Source organism: Phaethon aethereus, assembly GCF_964289735.1.
Source record: "Phaethon aethereus genome assembly, chromosome: 5".
Classification (NCBI taxonomy): Eukaryota; Metazoa; Chordata; class Aves; order Phaethontiformes; family Phaethontidae; genus Phaethon; species Phaethon aethereus.
Genome location: NC_138579.1, coordinates 42,790,111 through 42,808,473, shown reverse-complemented (window position 1 = coordinate 42,808,473; position 18,363 = coordinate 42,790,111). Strand labels below are relative to the sequence as shown.

Sequence of the window (18,363 nt, the reverse complement as noted above, 5' to 3'; positions counted from 1 at the left end):
GGAGATGCCATGAGTGGAGTGTATGATGGCGGTCATGTTGGGTCTGTGATGGAGTTAGTGTGGGTCAAGCTTGCTTTTGAGGTGATTAATTCCTCCACTTTCAGACTGTGAACATACGTCCTAGTATACAGGAAATTTCTTGTTGTACTGGGGCCACAAGACACTCAGGTAAAATAGCAGTCCCTTCAACCCAGGTATCTTTTGGTACCAGCGATAATGGTTTGAGGGTCCTTTATATTGCTTCCCTGTGCAATTTTATTCCATTTTATTATTTAAACTTTGAGGTAGTGACAAAAAGGGTCAGAGGTGATACAGAAGAGTCAGTGGTGAGAATGAAATTCCCGTTAAGGTAAAGAGCAACGATCAGTAAAGCTGGCATAGCGATATGAAACAAAGCTGCTAGGAAAGGAGTCATCACGTGAAGCAAACCTGTTTTTTAAGCTGAGTAGAGTGGGTTTTGCTTCCTGGAATGGATTTTACTTGGGGTCACAGCTGCATACAGGAAACTAGAGGTAAAATCTGATCAGAATGGTGCTAAGAGAAGTGTCAGGCAAGTAGATCAGCTGGAGGATGGTTGTGTAGTTTAAAATAAATTAGAATAGTATATGTAGAACACTCAGGAAAACAGAGTAGAGGCAGAGATAGTCTTGGCCTGAGGAACACCATTTGGCCAATACCTGTGAAAGATATAGTACAGAAAGGCTTCAAGAAAGTAGATTTAGGACTTGAGATGGCGAGCTGTAATTGAAGAATGAATTGGAAGGGGTTTGTTTTGAAGTATGTCTTATTGGGCCTCTTGTTTCTTCACTCGCTGTCCTCTAAGCAGCTGTTTTTTCTTAAGCGGCAAAGTCGTGAGGTGTTTGCCCAAGGCTTGGATGTTATGAATTGAATAGTAGAAGCCCAATAAAGGAGATGATGGTACCTCATGTTTGTTGCTGAGAGGTGTGAGGAGATAGTGTTGGTCTTTATAATTTGAGACTGATCCAACTGATTCTTTCCTGCTAACTTCCTATTGCTGGCAGTAGGAAATAATCCTAAAAATTCTAGTTTACAAAACAAAGAGAGCGTAAATGTGTTACATTTTGTTGCACCTTGTGACTGTGTTTCGCCACAGGCTGTCCATTGGGCCATGGAGAGAAATGCTGAATGGCAACTGCCTGGGAAGTGAAGAGGCGTGTGGGAGGAGGTAATAAACTCGAGTCTATCCCTCTTACTGGTTTGTGATCCCTCTTACTGGTTTGTGTGGTTGTTATCATAGGCACAACCAGATACTTGTATTAAGACAAGTTATTTGTTTAACATAAAGCCTGAAAAAAGAATTTGGACCTGCTTATCCTCTTTATGTACATTCTTGTCCCCTCTTACCCAACATTTCTGGTCAAAATGAGAAGAGTTGTTGGGTTTTTTGTTCCATCTTGATTATAAATAGTATTACTTTGCCTGTGGGACCCCTTGGTGCTTTCTTGGACCCTCTGAACTGGTGCAGTAGGAAGGGCTGCAACCTGAGAGGGCAGCAAACTCTTTCTCTTTTACTTTCTGCTGCAGGCAGGGTAACACCTTCCTCCTCTCCATCCCTCAGTAGCACCCAGGAGCTGGGTGTATGGTAGTCTGCATTTCTCCTACCTCCTCTCTCAGGTTGTCCTCTCCTTTCCATGCAACCTCCCAGGCGATGGCTAGGGCAGGCCTTAGAGCAGCCTTCTCACCAGTCCCCTATTTTGCAGACTTCATCACGACTTAGAGGAATCAGGATATTTCTTTCCGGGAGTAGAAACATACAAACTTAATTTTTTTTAAAAGAAAGAATATGTATATAATTATATATAAGGAAAAATGAAATACAGGTATTTAAACACCATTGGTAAATTCTTGCATGTATTCAGTGGCTCCCCCCACCCCGCTGGATGTGTAGCATCCAAGATACTAAATTACAATAACCTCATTAAAATATTAGGTCTTTGAGCAGCCCCTGAGTGAGCAGGTGCTTCCTTCTCTGGTTAAGACCAGCACATCCCATATTTCAGATAGTGTGTGTAAATAACACAGGGGCGGCTGGGACTGTTTTTGTATGGGTAACCTGTGGTAAAGCGTGGAGGGGGAGATGCATGGGGCAGCAAGTGTTAGGAATAAGCCATGGCCACTCCGCATGTTTCCGTGCGCCCAAGGCACCAGGCAGGCAACTCTTTACCTGTGTTCTCCAACACTACCCTTTTCCTTCACTCGTTTTAAAAAAAAAAAAAAGAAAAAAAAAGAAAAAAAATACTTCCTGCTTTATTTATAAATGTGTGTTTTTATACTTCTGGCTATAGGTAAAATAATCCTTTAAAAAGTCTTTTGTTGTTGTTGTTGTTCAATTATTTGGGAAAAAAAAAAATAAAAATCGTTTGTTGGTTTCTTTTGCACTGTGAGGCTCCCCCCCCCCCGGGAGCTGTTTTTAACTCTGTATTCATTTGTACTCGGTGTCTTAAAACTGTTTCAATAAAAATGTGATCATTTGGTACCGAGCTGCGGTCGAGCTGCGCCACCCACTCGCGAACAGCGCCCGAGACTTCACTTTCCTGCGCGGCGGGGAGCAGAGAGGGCGGCCGCGGAGGAGGCGGGAGGAGGCGGGCGGCACCTCCTCCTCCGGGGCCGGGCTGGGGCCTGCTCCACGCCTGGGGCCCGCCGGCCGCGGGCATGGCGGAGGCGGCGGCACTGCGAGCCGTCCGGGGCTGCCTGGCTGCCTTCCCGCGGGAGGCCCGCGGTGAGCGCCGGGCCGGGGAGGGGGGGCGGCCAGGCGGGAAGGGGGTGTGAGGCGGCGCGGCTGGCTCCGCCCGTAACGGCCGCGGCGGGGCCTGGCTCGCTGTCTCCACGGGCCCCAGCCCGCCTCACACGGGAAGAACTCAGTCTGCGGCCGCCCCGGCTGGGCCGCGGCAGCCGCAAACGGCGCCTGCACGGGTTGAACTGGAGCATCCATGCTCCTACCCTGTTTTCGGTCAAATGTTTCCCAAGTGAAGAAGCAGCAGAAAGGCTGCTGCAAAAAGAAAAAGAAACTCGAGAAAATGGCCCTTTTAGGTTATTTTCATATGTATAAAACAGCAAAACAAAGCACTGTTCCAGCTTCCAAAAAAATCTTCCTGTGGTATCATCTCTGTATCGGAGCTGCACCTCCTGTAAGCTATGACCTTCTTGCCTGCTCTCCTGTGGACACATGGCATGGCTGCCTGTGAGAGGAGCTGTGGCTGGCAGTAGGAGAGTAGCAGGGTGACGGAGCGGGGTATGGGCTTGTCACAGAAACCCTCCCTGACAGTCTCTGGGTTTTAATGGAGCTGTTTCTGGAGCCCAGGAGGACACCGCTTGCTTTCCGCTGAGCACCTGTGTAGTGGGGTTTGAAGCCAGTTAGTGTGCTAGCAGAGGGAGCTGCTGTTGGGACCCTGAGTAAAACTGTTTCTCGTTTGCCTGGACAGAGCTGGGGTGGATGGAGTCTGTACCCTATCTTGATAGGCCTCCGTCCCCGCTGGAATTTTATCGAGAATGGGTGAGTCCGAATAAACCTTGTATAATTCAGAATGCCATCAGCCACTGGCCGGCTCTGAAGAAATGGACCTCAGCGTACCTCAGGTATGAACGAGCTTTGGAGCAGGACTGGTGGTCAATTATCACTGATCTCAGTAAAAGGCCCTTGGTTAATCTTTGGTTTTATCCTTAAGATTAGCTCAGATTCCTCTGTGCTTCTGTACAAAGCTGTTTGGTCTTGCCAAACCCAGGTGTAAATTTCTTCTTGTAAACATACTGTCCTGACCAGTTCCGATGCAGTATGAAGGGGAGGTGTTTTGACTGTGTGCAACCAACAGACTCAGGCTATAGAAACCCAACTCTCATTGCTGTGCTCTGGCCAGTGCTCTACCCTGCAGCCCCCCAGTTGGAGTGGGGCTACAAAATGATGAGCATTTTATCAATGTCTGATTTTTTTTTTTTTTTTTAAAGCTCTTTTTTGAGATGGAATTTCTGGTTACACCTAAAATTTATGGGTTTAAAATTAAATTTCTCATGGAAATAAGGGCTGTTAGCCTCACGATGTGTGTGTCTGTTGGTCTCTGTCCGCACTTTCTTCCTCCTCAATTGCTTTTGAACATACGGCCACCCAGATTTGGCCAGGATGAGTAGTCCCAAGAATATCAAGCTCCACCATGATTCATGAGAAGAAGTGGCTGAAGAGGGCCTTCTGCCTGCGCAGGGGGAAAGGGAGCTCCTTTGTGAACTCACCTGTTAAGACACAAGAGAATTTAGAGAGGCAAAGATACTATGGTTGCCTTGACCACAGGCAGCAATCGGAGAAGAATGCCAGAATAGTAATAGTAGAACTACCAGACAGTTGAAAATCTAGTCAAGAGACAGCCATCCACAGAAAGCCAGGCTTTTTATGTTTCCTGCCTATGAAACGTGTTGTTTTTAAAGTAACCGGTGTCCAATATATGGGCCAATTGCAGGTCTGGCTATAAACCTTGGATTTCTTTTGCAGGGAGGTAGTAGGTCGCAAGGTAGTGAGTGTGGCAGTAACACCAAATGGTTATGCAGATGCGGTGTTCCAGGACCGTTTTGTCATGCCAGAGGAGCGCCAAATGCCTTTCATGGACTTTTTGGACATTTTAGAGAAGAAAGTGACTTCTCCCAACGTATTCTATGTGCAGAAGCAGTGTTCAAACCTCACCGAGGAGTTTTCTGAACTTGTCTGTGATGTGCAGCCTGACATACGATGGATGAGTGAGGCACTTGGTAAACCTTTTATTTCTCCTATATTCAGTAAATATTTTGTATGGAGCTTTAAAACAATCATGCTAGGTACATGGTGAATGGTTGTTCTGTTTCTGGATGCCACAGCTCAGTTTGGTTTCATCCCCTTAGAAAGCAGAAGTGGTAAAATACATAATAATAGAGTAATCCAAGTTTTGGGTTTGGGTTACTCCAGAATCAGTATCTCAGTTGTGTATTGGCACCATCACAACTGCAACAGTGTGGTGATAGTGCCATATAGCCCTTCTTTTCATATAGCAGCTTTTCTCTGATTCAGAGTCACGTTTCGACTTCGATTCATGCTGTTGCTACCAAAGCTGGCATAACAAAGGAGTGAAACAACATGCAGCTCCCACCCCCTTTGGTAAAATTACAGATGTTTGTTTCTAGTTAAACACTGTTCCGTTTCAGTTTTTTATTTTACGGCATGTCTTTTTTTAAAATGTCAATGAAAATTATTTACTGTGATCTCACCTTTTTGCAACTGTACGTAGACAGTGCTGCAGTTTCTGTGTGAGCTAAGTCTTAGGGATTCAGAATTTGGAAATGAAGGGTTGTAACCATCGATTTGGGGATGGATGTTACTATGTCTTGAAGTCTGATGGGCACTACAGTGGAGGTTGCTGTTGCTCACAGAGTGCTATTTGCAATGAAGCCTGTCATAGTTACAAAGGAAGTTGAAGGACAGAATTTGGCAGAAATTGGCAGAAAATTATTTGAAATTCTTTTAAACATGACACTTCAAATTCTTTTTTTGTTCACAACATTCCTCTATTTCCTAACTATACAGGGAAGAAGCCCGATGCTGTGAATTTCTGGCTTGGGGAATCAGCTGCTGTGACATCTTGTATGTATTGTATGGTGCTGTAAGTCTTCTGCGTGCTTTCAGCACAGGTTTAAGTGGGCTTGTTTTGAGTTGGTGGCTCAGTAGGACTGTGTGTTTTCTTTGTCAAGGCAGTTCTGCTTTAACATGCTTTTTTTGTGTTCTTTTTCCTGCACTTCTGCAGCCTCTTGCTGCTGTGTCTCTGGGTGCATCTACCTGGTGTTATGTCAGGCAAGGCACTGACAATTTGCCTCATTGAATACATTTGCTACAACATTATATTGTGGCTTTCCACTCCCACTGTCTGCAAGAGGAAGAAGCAGCCTGATAATAAGAGGACAAGCTGACACTTTCAGTTTACTATAGTTTCTGATGTAGAGAAGGAAATAACACTGGTTTTCACTCTTTCTCCCCATCTCTGTTTTTTCTCAATCCTAGTACATAAAGATCATTATGAGAACTTGTACTGTGTGATATCTGGAGAGAAACATTTTCTACTGCATCCGCCAAGTGACCGTCCCTTCATCCCGTATGGTACATAATTTATTATGCAGTATATCTGGAGGTTGGAAGGAGAAGAGGCTAAAATATTGAAAGATATGAAAAAGGAAGCAGAGATAACATTTTGATGTTTATGCAGTGTTACACTTTCCAGCGTGAACAGGAATCTCTTCTATTTTGTGTTGCAGGTAGTTTGTAATACAAACATTACTCTGAGTTCAGGTTTTCCAGTCTTGTAAAGTAATAGGTTCATTGATACTCATGGCAGTCTCTTCTCTTCTATTTAAATTATTTAAGTATCTTGTCAGTATTGTGGCATGCCATCTTTGATGTTTAACAGGTTTGGATTCTGCCTGCTCATTCTTTTCTTCAGGAAAAAAAGCCAGGAAGCTGAAAAATAAGCTGTAATTTAACAAAATATTCAAGGTACTAACTGAATCCCCACTGCTCTTCACCAGTTCAGGTTGCTCAAAGCCCCATCCAGTCTGACCTTGAACACTTCCAATGATGGGACATCCACAACTTCTCTGGGCAGCCTGTTCCAGTGTTTCATGACCCTCATTGTAAAAAATTTATTCCTTATATCCAGTCTAAATCTACCCTCTCTCAGTTTGAAACTGTTGCCCCTTATTCTGTCACTACAGGCCTTGGTAAAAAGTTTCCTCTATCTTTCTTATAAGCCCCCTTTATATATTTTTTAATATATAAAAATATATTCTATATATTGAAAGGCTGCAATAAGGTTTCCTCAGAGCCTTCTCTTCTCCAGACTGAAACAGCCCCATCTGTCTCAGCCTTTCTTCATAGGAGAGGTGGTATCATATGTATGTGAATGTATGAAATACATGTGCGTCATATGAGTCATACTTTGCAAAACAAGTTACTGTTAAAGTATGGAACAGAGATAATGCTTGCATGTTATAGTTGTAGTAAAAAGACAATTCCATTTTTTGGAACATCAAGTTAATGGAGGGAGACTCTCAAGGGAGGTCTTAGAAAACCACATGTGCTGAAGCAATGAAAGAAAAGCAACCTGCAGTATCTGAAGCAGTTAATGAGCCCTGTTGGATAAAACTAGAAATGAAAGGCTGGCCACAAGTCACTAATAACTGTTGTGAGTGCTATCTTGCTAGACTGACCTAAGAACAAAGGGCAGAATATAGAACAATGTGTAAGTCAGTCAGGGATGCATTTATGACTTCTGAAAGGGAAACAAGACAGTTACTGGGACAAAATAGGACCAGGAGTAAAATGGGTTTTGAGGAGAATCATCCCTGTGAAGAAAGAAGGTTGGAATTCCAAACAGGAAGGCAGTTCAGTATTCAGACTGACTAAAAAAAAAAAATTAAGAAACTGGATAAAAATTGAAATGTACAAAGGGAAGGACGGTGAGGACAGTAAGTTGAAAATGGTTTTGTCTTAATTTTTCTTTTACTTGGTGAAAGTGTGACATGCCTGGCCACTAGTTTCTTTGGGTACTACTCAGATTTGTGCCATTTACTTCCTTCTGTGGTTCCAGAGCTCTATCAGCCAGCAACCTACCAGGTATCAGAAGATGGCTCATTTGAAATTGTGGACAAGAAGAGCACAGATAAGGTAAAAAGTATATAAAGAACACAATACAGTAAAGAGAGTGTTGGGCACTGCTGAGCCCTCAAACTGAGCATATTGATTGGTACTTAGAAATCCTTCATTACTGGAATGGCCTGATATTTCACTTGTATTTTATTAATTGTAAAGGATACACAGGTTCCAGAAAAGATTTTTACTGCACACCTGTATCATAAACTGTCTTCCTTGCCACCAAACTTAGATCCAGTGGAGGATTTTCACCAAACTTAAATAGATCCAGTAAAAAACTTTTAAATGAATCAAGAGTAAAGGAGTTTATGTCATTAAAACTGAAATAGACTCCTCTGCATTCACTTTCTTTTGGCCCTCAACTCAGGGCTGGTTTTTGCTCTACAGCAGTATCACCCAGTGCAATAAAATATATTAGCTCAATGAATAAATTATGTTTTCTTAGTAGTAGCAATATTGATTTGATTAAAATCTATAGATCTGGAGGCACTTCACAAAAACTCAGTAGTCTTTTGTATCTAATCATCCTGCTCCTTTTGCCTCTGCAATGTGTGACTAATGCTACAGCTGAACTTGAGCTGGGGCTTTTTCTCTGTTTCCGGAGTGGTGCTCATGGAATCTCATGGGAACATTCCTGTAACGCAGTAAGGTGGGGTGCTGAGGTTTATAACTCGGTAGGGCACAGAAGAAATTAATGCAGACAAGAGGGATTTCCAGCAGGAAGCGGGGAGGGGTTAGCTGCTGGGAATAAAATTAGATCAGAGAGCTTTAGAAGAAGGGAATTTCTAAGAAGAATGGTGCAGATAAAATGCTCAAGCACTGAATGTAGGAGGAACAAGTGACTTGAGGGGCTGGAGGTGTTTTGGAAGCATGCCACGAGACTGAAATTTCATGGCTGACATTTACCACCTTTTCCATAATTAGAAATGCTTCACTGAAGGAGGCAAATTTTTGCATCCTTGACCTTTTCTGAGTTGACTGAGGAAAGCTGTGTAGCTGTACGTGTTTTGCTAGGCAAAATACATATTTTGTAACCTGGTAAGTTTGGTTGTCGGTTGTTTTTCTGGAAGCTTGCTGGAATTTTTTACTGAGGTCAGTACCTCTTCTGCTTCTAGGTGCCCTGGATCCCCCTGGACCCATTGAATCCAAATCTGGAACAGTATCCAGAGTATGCTCAAGCAAAACCTTTGCAGTGTACAGTGAAAGCTGGTGAGATGTTATACCTGCCTTCTCTCTGGTTCCATCATGTTCAGCAATCACATGGCTGCATAGCAGGTAAAATACACAGTATTTCCAGATACATTTTTGAACTGTGGTGGGTGTGCAGCTAGATATCCCACAGCAAAGCAAAACTGGGACCAAATGTCCCTTTGAGATCATCTACCTCCCCTCAGGGTGACATGGCAATCTTGAAGGATGCCATGGGGCTATCTCCTTGCAGTCTCTTTTGCTTGTAAGTCATAGTATTGTTGACAAGTGCTAGGGATATAGCAGAAGAAAAAGTCTTTCTAGTTGTCAATTCTGGAGAAGAATAGCTAATTCAGTGATCATGATCCAGTTTCTGTTTATGACATGGAGCTAAGCAGTTTTTTTGCCTAGCTTGCTAACTGCAAATTGGTCATCTACATACCTTTCACAAAGAAACTGCATGTTGTGTATGCCGTTATCACGTCAGCAAAAAAGGATCTGGGGGAAGAAATGGAAAACAGAAAGTGTATGAGTTTTAGGCATGGATCTAGACACAACGTGGAAGATACTCTGTTGTCATGTGAGCTGGAATCTGCTCCAGTCCAGGCTCTTACCTTGATAATAAGCCCATGCTTGTGTTCCTGTTCCCCTGCACTTGTCAAAAGTCATGTCATATCTCTCTTTGTATGATTTATCATCTCTATCTCTTTTTTTCCTTCCCCAAGAGAGTTCCAGAATTTCAAGCATTGCTCATTTCGTGCAGGTGGAGGGGTAGGGATGGTGCAAAGTATTATTGTTACGTTGTGTAAGTTTTGCAGGGTTTGAGGAAGAGGTTTTTTCTGTCCTTTACCTGGAATAATCCTGTCTGTCCAGGCAGAGTAAATAAAGTATTCTGTACAACATGATATTAGTATTTGTGCAACACTGCAAATATTGCAAGCCTTTTTTTTTCCCAGTATTCACAATACTGTGATAAAAAGACAAGCTAGCAGTGAAGAAGTATACCAATTCTCTTTTCCCAGTAGTGCTGCATCAGTCCTTAAAAATTTTTTAGAAGTAGAGTTGTTTCCATTTGCAACCCTGACCACTCTTTTTCTCTGTCTAGCAGAAATGCTAAAGAATTGCTGAGTTTATTTGGCCTTTACTGCACTGTAAAGGCCTGTTAACTGCACTACAGTCTGTATGCACTTGAAAAATCAATATTCTCTGGGTCTGGTCCAGTGGACGTCTGAAGCTAGAGTATATCCTCCTTCAAGAACCATTGGTAGAGTATTTTACTGCTTGGCTTATTTTTTCTAGCAGCTGTACACCAAAATTAAAATGAGAAGCTGAATTAAAGCACTGATTGATGACCATTGTGAAGTAGTGGTGAATCTGCTGTGCTTTACACACTCAGAGGAAGCGAGGTTCCTATTGAGATAGTAAACTTTGCAGTGTATTTGGTATTTTTTTCTAAATAGAAGCACATATTTTCTGTTCCTAAATATTTTGCCAGCTTCTGCTCCAAGGAATCCCCAGTATAGAGTCTGAAGAGGAGTTGGTTTGGGTTAAGACAGAGTTGCATTGGCAGCACTATTAAAGAACTCTGATGTTTACTTACGTTATTTTTGGCTGTAGCCAAAGATTTGCTCATTTCAAAGTTCAGTCAGTAATAAGGAAAAACTGAGCTGTGTAAAACAGTCTATGAACACATTTGTAAATCATTACATTCTAGCCTTAGAAATGTTTTTCCTTTTTCTTGTCTCCACAGTGAATTACTGGTATGACATGGAATATGACCTTAAGTACAGCTATTATCAACTACTAGATTGTCTCACAAAAGCCGTGAAAGCGTTATAGCAGAGGTGGGGGACTCGAGCTTGCGATCTTTCTCTCTGATGTGATATAATCATCAGCATCTATGACTGGAGTACGCACATTATTCAAGTGAAAAGAACTGTACATTAAATTATCCTCAACAATGTCTGTCAAACAGATCATGGCTATTTTGCCTGATTTCAGAGTCCAGATCAATGGGCCAGGTTTTTTGGCTTGTAAGTAGAAAGTTTGATAATAACATTTTTAGGTCTTTGCATGTTGCTTCAGTGATGGTGAGCATAATAAAATTTGAAGTAAGGCAATCCAGGTTTTGGAGGTTTTGAAGCCGTGACTGTTTGTTTATATCTACAGATTGTTTTCATAACAACACAAGCAGACAAGGAAGAATCTGCTCTGCCACCCACCTGTGCATCAGGCTGCCTCAGTCCTTAATGTGTTCCGCTTAAGGCAAAAGTCCTATCCAGTTGTAATTCACTAAGTTCAGTGGCTGTGGTATTTTGATGGTGAGAAATTGCAACTTCTGCAATAAAAGGTCAGTTTAAAAGCTTGTTTCTGTACTGATTTATTACTTTCTTTTCAAATGATGTGATGGGTGAAGGACATCGAGGAAGACATGCAAAACTCAATGTTGGCTATTTTCCACGTTAAGCTACATGTTTTTATTGCTGGTTTTTATTTCTTTTCACTGTTGTATTTAAATATAGCTGTATTCTCTTACATCCTGAGTGGTGATTTTAGAGTTGCTTTGACAGATCTACAGTCAATCTGCACATCACCTGTGGTCTTGTGGCATGACATGTGATTCTGGAGCCTGTAGGCTCGTTGACTGTGTCATTCCTTTGCCAGTAATTGCTGTGTAATGCATGGTCAGGTGAGTTGTGTGGACCAGGAGCCTATTTCTACAATCTTAATTCGCATTTGTGTTTCCACAGAACAGGATGAGACTACTCATGTGTATGAGACCTGCAGGGTAGGAGTAGAAGGCTATTAAATACACAGACATTGCAAAAATGTAGTATTGTTGTTTATGAAAACCCAAAGTTGGTATTTATTGTCAAATCTTCAGACAGTTCCTTAGAAACAGTAGCAATATGGGGGAAAATTTATTTTCCATTTATTAATTAGTAAAATGCAGATACCCTTTAGACAAGATTGATTATTGTGAAGAAAAAAGATAATAATTCTTTTACTTTGTCTGTTTCTTTAAAAAACAAAAGAAACAGAGTTAAAGCATAAAGCATCATTTTACCTTGTGGTGTTTGTCCAAAAAATTGATGAAAATTTAGGAAGGATTAAGGGCAGGATTTGTTTCATGGCTAGATTAAGATGTCACATCACTTCAGGCTTTCCAGCTTGTTTGTGTTCACTGTGCCTTGGCAAAGGTGCCCAAGCCAGTTTTGCAGTCAAATCCAGACTTTCCCACAGCTGGGCTAGGGGAAAAGGCATTTTGATTATCTCTTTTTGTCACTTTGGGGTGTTTAATTTAGTGTCTCTCTCTCAATAATCAAATGTAAGACAGCACGCCGGGAACAAATGACGGCATGCGTCTGTGCAAGTGGCTGGTGTTATTGTACCACCTCTGAGCCGGAGTATCTGGAGGGAGGCGTGCTCTGAACTACGTCTCCCAGCAGCCCATGCTCGCCGGCTGAAGGAAGCAGTCACGGTGGTGCCTCCTGGACTTTGGGCAGAGATTTTAAGCGTGAGAAGCGACAGGCTCTTGACGATCCTGTTTCACGCAGCCGGTGTCTCACCACAAAAAAGGGCAGCTCCTCTCCCCACCAGCAGAGCTGGGATGGCGGTGCAGGTGACAGTTCTGCCTTCTGCCAGGTGCCTGTTCGATGACCCCGTGCAGATCTGCGTGGCGGGTCTCCTGCCGCAGCAGGAGGTCACCCTCCGAGCCAGCTTGGTGGACGAGAGCGGGGAGCTTTTCCAAGCCCACGCTCGCTACAGAGCTGGGAGCAACGGAGAGCTCGACCTCAGCCGCTCCCCTGCGCTGGGGGGCAGCTATTCAGGAGTGGAACCGATGGGGCTGCTGTGGTCTCTGCAGTCTAAATCGCCCTATAAGCGGCTGGCAAAGCGGAACGTCCTGACCCCTTTCTGTGTGGACTTGGAAGTGTATGAGGGCCATGGGGACATGAGCCGATTGCTGGGAAAATGCACCAATGAACGATGTTTTTTAGGAGAGGGGGTGAAGAGGATTTCAGTCAGAGAAGGTCATCTCAAAGCAACCCTCTTCCTCCCTCCTGGTGAGTTTTAATTCCATTCTGGTTTTCCAGGTGTGACATACCACGTAGTGCCCCGTGACCCCTGGATGCACTTGGGAACACAGAGCAAAGCCTCAGCTAATGCTTCCTGCTGCCTGTGCTTGCTCCAGCTACTTGGATCCTCACAGCAGAGCAGGGAGGAGCAGCCGTTGCCCAGGCGGGTCAAGTGCCAAGGCAGGGGTGTGCAGGGAGGGCAGCAATGGTAACAAGAGGCATGTCCTCTTTTCTGTAGCTGAGGGAGGCCAGGACCTCTCCTGTGGTGAGAGCTCTGAGGAAAAGAGTGTTTATTTCTTAGCTTTTCTGCTTAGCTGATAGGACAAAGAGGCCCCTGGACTTCGGCAGAGCTGCAAGGCGTGACAGCTCTGGCCGTGGAGTGAGGAATGACGAGGTGTGGTGGGAGCACTGGGCTCGGCTTGCAGCCAGCTGGCTGCTCCAATCTTCCTGCAGGCTCTGGACTTGTCTCTCTGTCTCTCTCTTTGGCTAAGGAAAAGCCAAAGAAGGAAGTCGTTACCTGGTTGAGCAGCTTGACTGCATGGGATACTTAGGAAGATGGGAGACAAATGAGAAAAGCAAGGTCTCTAATTAAACAGATGTCATATTCCACAGCTCCATACGGGGACAATGCCGAGACTGGATCTTGTGTAAAGCTGCTCTGAGCTCTGAACTGTTTATGTTCCTTGAGCAGTACTTAAATGTGAATATCTTGCTCTGTAATGAATAAAAAGTTCATTGCAGCTGCTGTGACACCAAATCTTGTAAGGGAAGTCTGGCTATAAGAATGGGCAGAGCAGCAGCAGGAAAGGAAGATCCTATGGCTGCAGGAGGAGAACTGAGAAGCCCAGGGGTGGTTACCCAGATGAGACTGAAAGCCTGAAATTGCCAGAGGTCAGTGCTGGCATTTGTGGGTGCATTTCAGAACTCGGGTATTCTCTCCCTGGAAAATCCGCTAGCACAGTTCCTAAAGAAATGCAGCTCATGGCGCACTACTGTTTGTTCGTCAATGCCCAGTAGCCTGAGAACATCTAGGCCAATTTCAGCTGGAATTCATGGTAGGAGAAGGAGGTCCAACATATGAACTTCCTATAGTGAGTTCCTAAGAAAGAGAAATATCCAAGTTAGTGTCCTTACAGTGATTGTATGTGTGCCTGAGAATGAGATTCTCTACAGAAAACTTCAGCATATGATTTCCTTTTGATACTTATGGTCCTGGTGTACGCTGAGGGAGCACTACTGAAAGGACAACTGCAGAAACTTTGAGTGTGTATATATATACCTTTCATTGCAGGACCTGGTCCATTCCCTGGACTTATTGATTTGTACGGATCTGGAGGAGGTCTTGTTGAATACAGAGCAAGTCTTCTGGCTAGCAGAGGCTTTGTGACTCTGGCTCTTGCTTACATGGCTTTTGAAGATCTCCCTGCTATGCCAGAGATTCTTGAACTGAGCTATTTTGAGGAAGCTGTAAACTTTTTACGGAAGCAGCAGCAGGTAAGAGACAAATTATGGTGCTCATTCTGTTAGAAGCTATTTTCCAATTTTCTAATGTGAAACACTATATGTCCATGAATGCAACTAAGTTTCTGAAATGTTAGAAGGAGACAGCATTGTCTGAAAGACAGCATGATCTGAGAGATGGAAAAGCATGTGCCTCAATTCCAATTTTGCAAGTAGTTGGATAGCTGGTTTTGCACAGCACTTTATGACAGTCCATAGAATGTTTTGCCAACCAGTGTTTGTATAAGATTAAATCAAAGGAATTCCTGGAATAGAAGCAGAAAACTGCTTTTTTTCCGCCCCCCCTACTTTTGCATCTTTCAAGATTTTAGAAGGGGAAAAAAAATCCATTGCCATTTTCTACCATTTCTGAAATGTTACAGGCTTTTGAGTCTGAGTAAGTTTCACAAGACAGTAATAAAACACTTTAACAACAGAATCCCTTACAGTCATAGCACTGGAGAGCGTGCCATGTCTTAAGAAGCTGGGGCTATATTTGAACAAGTATGTGGGATGAGAAGGACACTTCATAGCAATATATCATCATACTTAAAGCAAAAGAGACCAAGAGAAATCAAGTAGCATTAAAACTTTGAATGGAATGCTACTTAATGTGGTATTTATTTCACAAAGTTATTTATTTTCTGGCACGTGGACACCAGGAATGTAGCCAAGGGAGAGCAGAATTCAGCCTTCCTTGTTTGTCTTGTTCCTCATGGAGCCCTGAAACTTCCAAAGTTTCAAGACACACATTAAAAATGAGTTTGCTGTGAAGAGGTCTCACTGTAAATAAGTTGATTTAAACAGTTAGAAGCTGGGCTTACTCAGCCTCAGGTGTAATGAACCTTATGTGTTCCAAGACAAAACGGAAGATAACAGGTCAGCTGTAAGAGAGCATCAAAAAACAACAGCATGAAAGAAAATCAATGCAAGTAAATCCATGAAAAAGTGGTTTTCCAAAGGGGACTGGAGGAGAGAAGATTGAGAGGGTTTGGAGGCAGGAGCAGTAAAAGATACAATACCGAGAGCAAGTGTCTAGCCAAGGGTGTGGAGGAAGCAAAGAGGCTTTGTCTGTAGAGGTCACCAGGAAAGAAAGTGTTACAGGAGAAGAAATGTTGAGGAGCTGTAGAATTCAGAGTCACTCTTGTGGAGGCTCAGCAAAGGGATGGAAATGGGAGTGATGTAACCTGAATAGAGAGAGGTAAGGTGTAAGGTATGAGCCGTTTTAGTTGCATGAGGAGTGAGGAAGCAGAACTGGAGACATTATGCCAGCCCAGGAAATGAGTAGTAGTTGATAATGGTTGTTTCATAACTGTGTTTCAGGTGAAGGATACTGGGATTGGCGTTTTGGGCTTGTCTAAAGGAGCTGATCTAGCCCTTTCCATGGCCACATTTCTACCTGGCATCAAGGCAGCTGTCAGCATATCTGGAAGTGGTTTTAATTCTTTCATTCCCCTGCGAGGGGATGGCTTCACTGTTCCTCCCCACCCATATGATTTGAGGAGGATGAAGACCAGTGATGAGTCTGGCTTAACAGATTTTTCAGATGTCCTAGATGATCACAGGGACCCAGCGACTTGGGATTGTCGCATTCCCATGGAGAGGTCCTTGGCCAAGTTCCTCTTCCTGTCTGGACTGGATGACATGAACTGGAAAAGTGACCTCTATTGCCAGGATGCTGTTCAGCGTCTTCAGCAGCATGGACGGGAAGTGGAGTTTTGCTCCTATTCTGGAGCAGGACACCTCTTGGAACCACCATACTTGCCTCTGTGCCAGGCTTCAATCCACAAAGTGCTTGGGGTATTTGTGCATTGGGGAGGGCAATGGAGGGAGCATGCCAAAGCCCAAGAAGATGCATGGCGCAGGATACAGGCCTTTTTCTGGCAACACTTGATGGACTCGGACATCCCTAAGAGCAAGCTGTAGTGGAAGTTATCAAAGCAGCTGACCAGGGTTGGTATTTCAGCTCACATTGAATCTTGGAAACTCATGCAAGTTTCCTGGCCTGTCTTCCTCCAAGAACCCCACTGTTACATAGTTGTTTATTTTCATTCCCCAAATAATTTCCCATTTTTCAGTTGAATTTTAGTTTTCTTCTGGCCCCAGCTGCACTGTAGATTGACACCATCTGATCTGCCTGTGACCTGTAGTAATCTGAGAAAAACCCAGCATCCCATCATGTGGATTTCATTTGTACTGAGGTATCTTTGCCCTCAATCTCCAACCATGTCCTTTGGTAGCAGGGAATACTCTCATAGGAGGAGTTTTCCATTGAACTGTTTAGTCTTGCACCTTTAACTAGTAAACAACAGTTTCTTGGGATAGCACATCAGTACACTCACCTTTCCTCTTGGTGTATCATTTTCTCACATTTCTTGGTGAAAAGTGGCAGTTGCGGCAGTTCTGATCTCAACTAAGTACAGAGGCACTCTTCTGACTTATTCTGAAGTGCAGTAATAACATATTTTTTCCTGGTACCTCAAAAAACAGAAGTGAATCTTACCTAGGTTACAATGTTTGTATGTCCTGCTGACTCCAGATAGTTCCGTATCAGGGTAAAGTTTCCACTGCACTACTCAATAAATACAATGTCTATGTGTGTATGCACAGTTTACTTGAAACTATCTGAATGAAGCCTTTGACTGTCTTTATGCCTATAAATACATAGGCAGCAATCCTGGTGCAGTCACAAGCTGCTGCTTCACCTAGCTGAAGAGTTGATATACAGAAGTCCTTACCTCCTATCAGTAGGAGAAGTGGTGGAGTTGGCAGTAGGGGTCTGCACAGTGCTCAAGATGGGTGTGATACAGATGTGCTAGGCACCTGCCTTTGAATGTTGAAAGTCGGTTTATCCCCGTTTTGAGGAGGAAGAATAAATCCACTGCTGCTGCTGAATTCCCAGGAGCCCTGTGCAGTGGGCTGTCTCTGCGGTCTTGCCACTATAGCAGACAGCTGTGGGCTCAGTGACAGCTAGGAAATGCCGCTCTTCAGAGAGGACTGACCTTGCCTTCTGGGGAGATTATGTATTATCTCCCCCTTTACTGAGGTCCAAATCTGCCAAGAATGACTGTGACGACTCCACTACTTTGTGCATTTGTGGGATAGTGGCATACAGCAGCTTGCTGGCATTTTCTAGGTATCAAATGGCATCAGCTGAGCAGATTTTGCTTTCTGGAGCAGTCAATGCTCCCCTTCTGACCACAGATGTCAACAGTAGCTGAGGGTCTCTGCCTTTGCTGAGGCAGCAAAATCTTGCCTTTGAGAGTGCTGTAGTCCCTGGTTTCCAATTCCTGCTGAGAGATAAGCCCTGCAGGAGCCTGCATCTTCTTGAGGGCAGAACCATGCCCTCAGTTTTCTTGTTTCAGGGAGCAATGGCTACTCAGAATGAGCATGTTGAGCCTCAGAGGGCTGTAGACCTTCTCATGCAAGACGTCCAATGCAGAGTGTGCCCCTTCAGTTACTTCTGATTTTCTTGCCTCAGCCCTTCCCCAAAATGGTAGATGGGTACCACTTAGCTCAAGGTGAGAGCAGTCAGAGTGGGGAGGTCTTGCTCCTGCTCATCTGCACTGGTTATCCATCAAGTTTTCTGTTATTACCTCTTCTTCATTTTTGTTTGTCCCCTGTGTGTCTATGTCCTGTATGGACTGTGGTTGTTCCAGATGTTTAGTGAGTGGGTAGGACCTGGCAGAAGAGCAATGTGTAGCAACAAGAGAAATCAAACATATTTAATCAGTTCAGTCTGAAATAAGGCCCATTTTCCCCTCATTTTTCCATTTTATTGAAGCAGTCAAAAAAACCTGGGTTGTCCATCCACATTTGCCTCAGACTCAGGGCACAAGGCTGTGGTATGAGTAATTTTGTTCTTTTGTTTTTACTGAACACAGCAAGGCTTATGCAGCACACTGTGTTGTTCTCCAACCTGTG

General features: G+C 43.7%; 2 protein-coding genes across 2 annotated transcripts; both read left to right on the top strand.

The window, feature by feature from the left end:
- Positions 1–1,863: 1,863 nt before the first annotated feature.
- JMJD7 (jumonji domain containing 7) lies at positions 1,864–10,702 on the top strand (the record flags this gene model as incomplete). Its single annotated transcript, XM_082000778.1, has 8 exons — positions 1,864–2,740; positions 3,444–3,597; positions 4,499–4,752; positions 5,561–5,617; positions 6,032–6,127; positions 7,614–7,690; positions 8,791–8,950; positions 10,614–10,702. The coding sequence occupies exons 1-8, from the start codon at positions 2,674–2,676 to the stop codon at positions 10,700–10,702; spliced, it is 954 nt and encodes a 317-aa protein (XP_081856904.1). The 5' UTR covers positions 1,864–2,673.
- A 1,771-nt stretch (positions 10,703–12,473) lies between these two features.
- Positions 12,474–16,365, top strand: LOC309405546 (acyl-coenzyme A thioesterase 1-like; the record flags this gene model as incomplete). The annotated part of the gene is made up of 3 exons (XM_082000336.1): positions 12,474–12,927; positions 14,231–14,433; positions 15,763–16,365. 3 exons carry the CDS (start codon positions 12,474–12,476, stop codon positions 16,363–16,365), a joined length of 1,260 nt encoding a protein of 419 aa, XP_081856462.1.
- Positions 16,366–18,363: the final 1,998 nt, after the last annotated feature.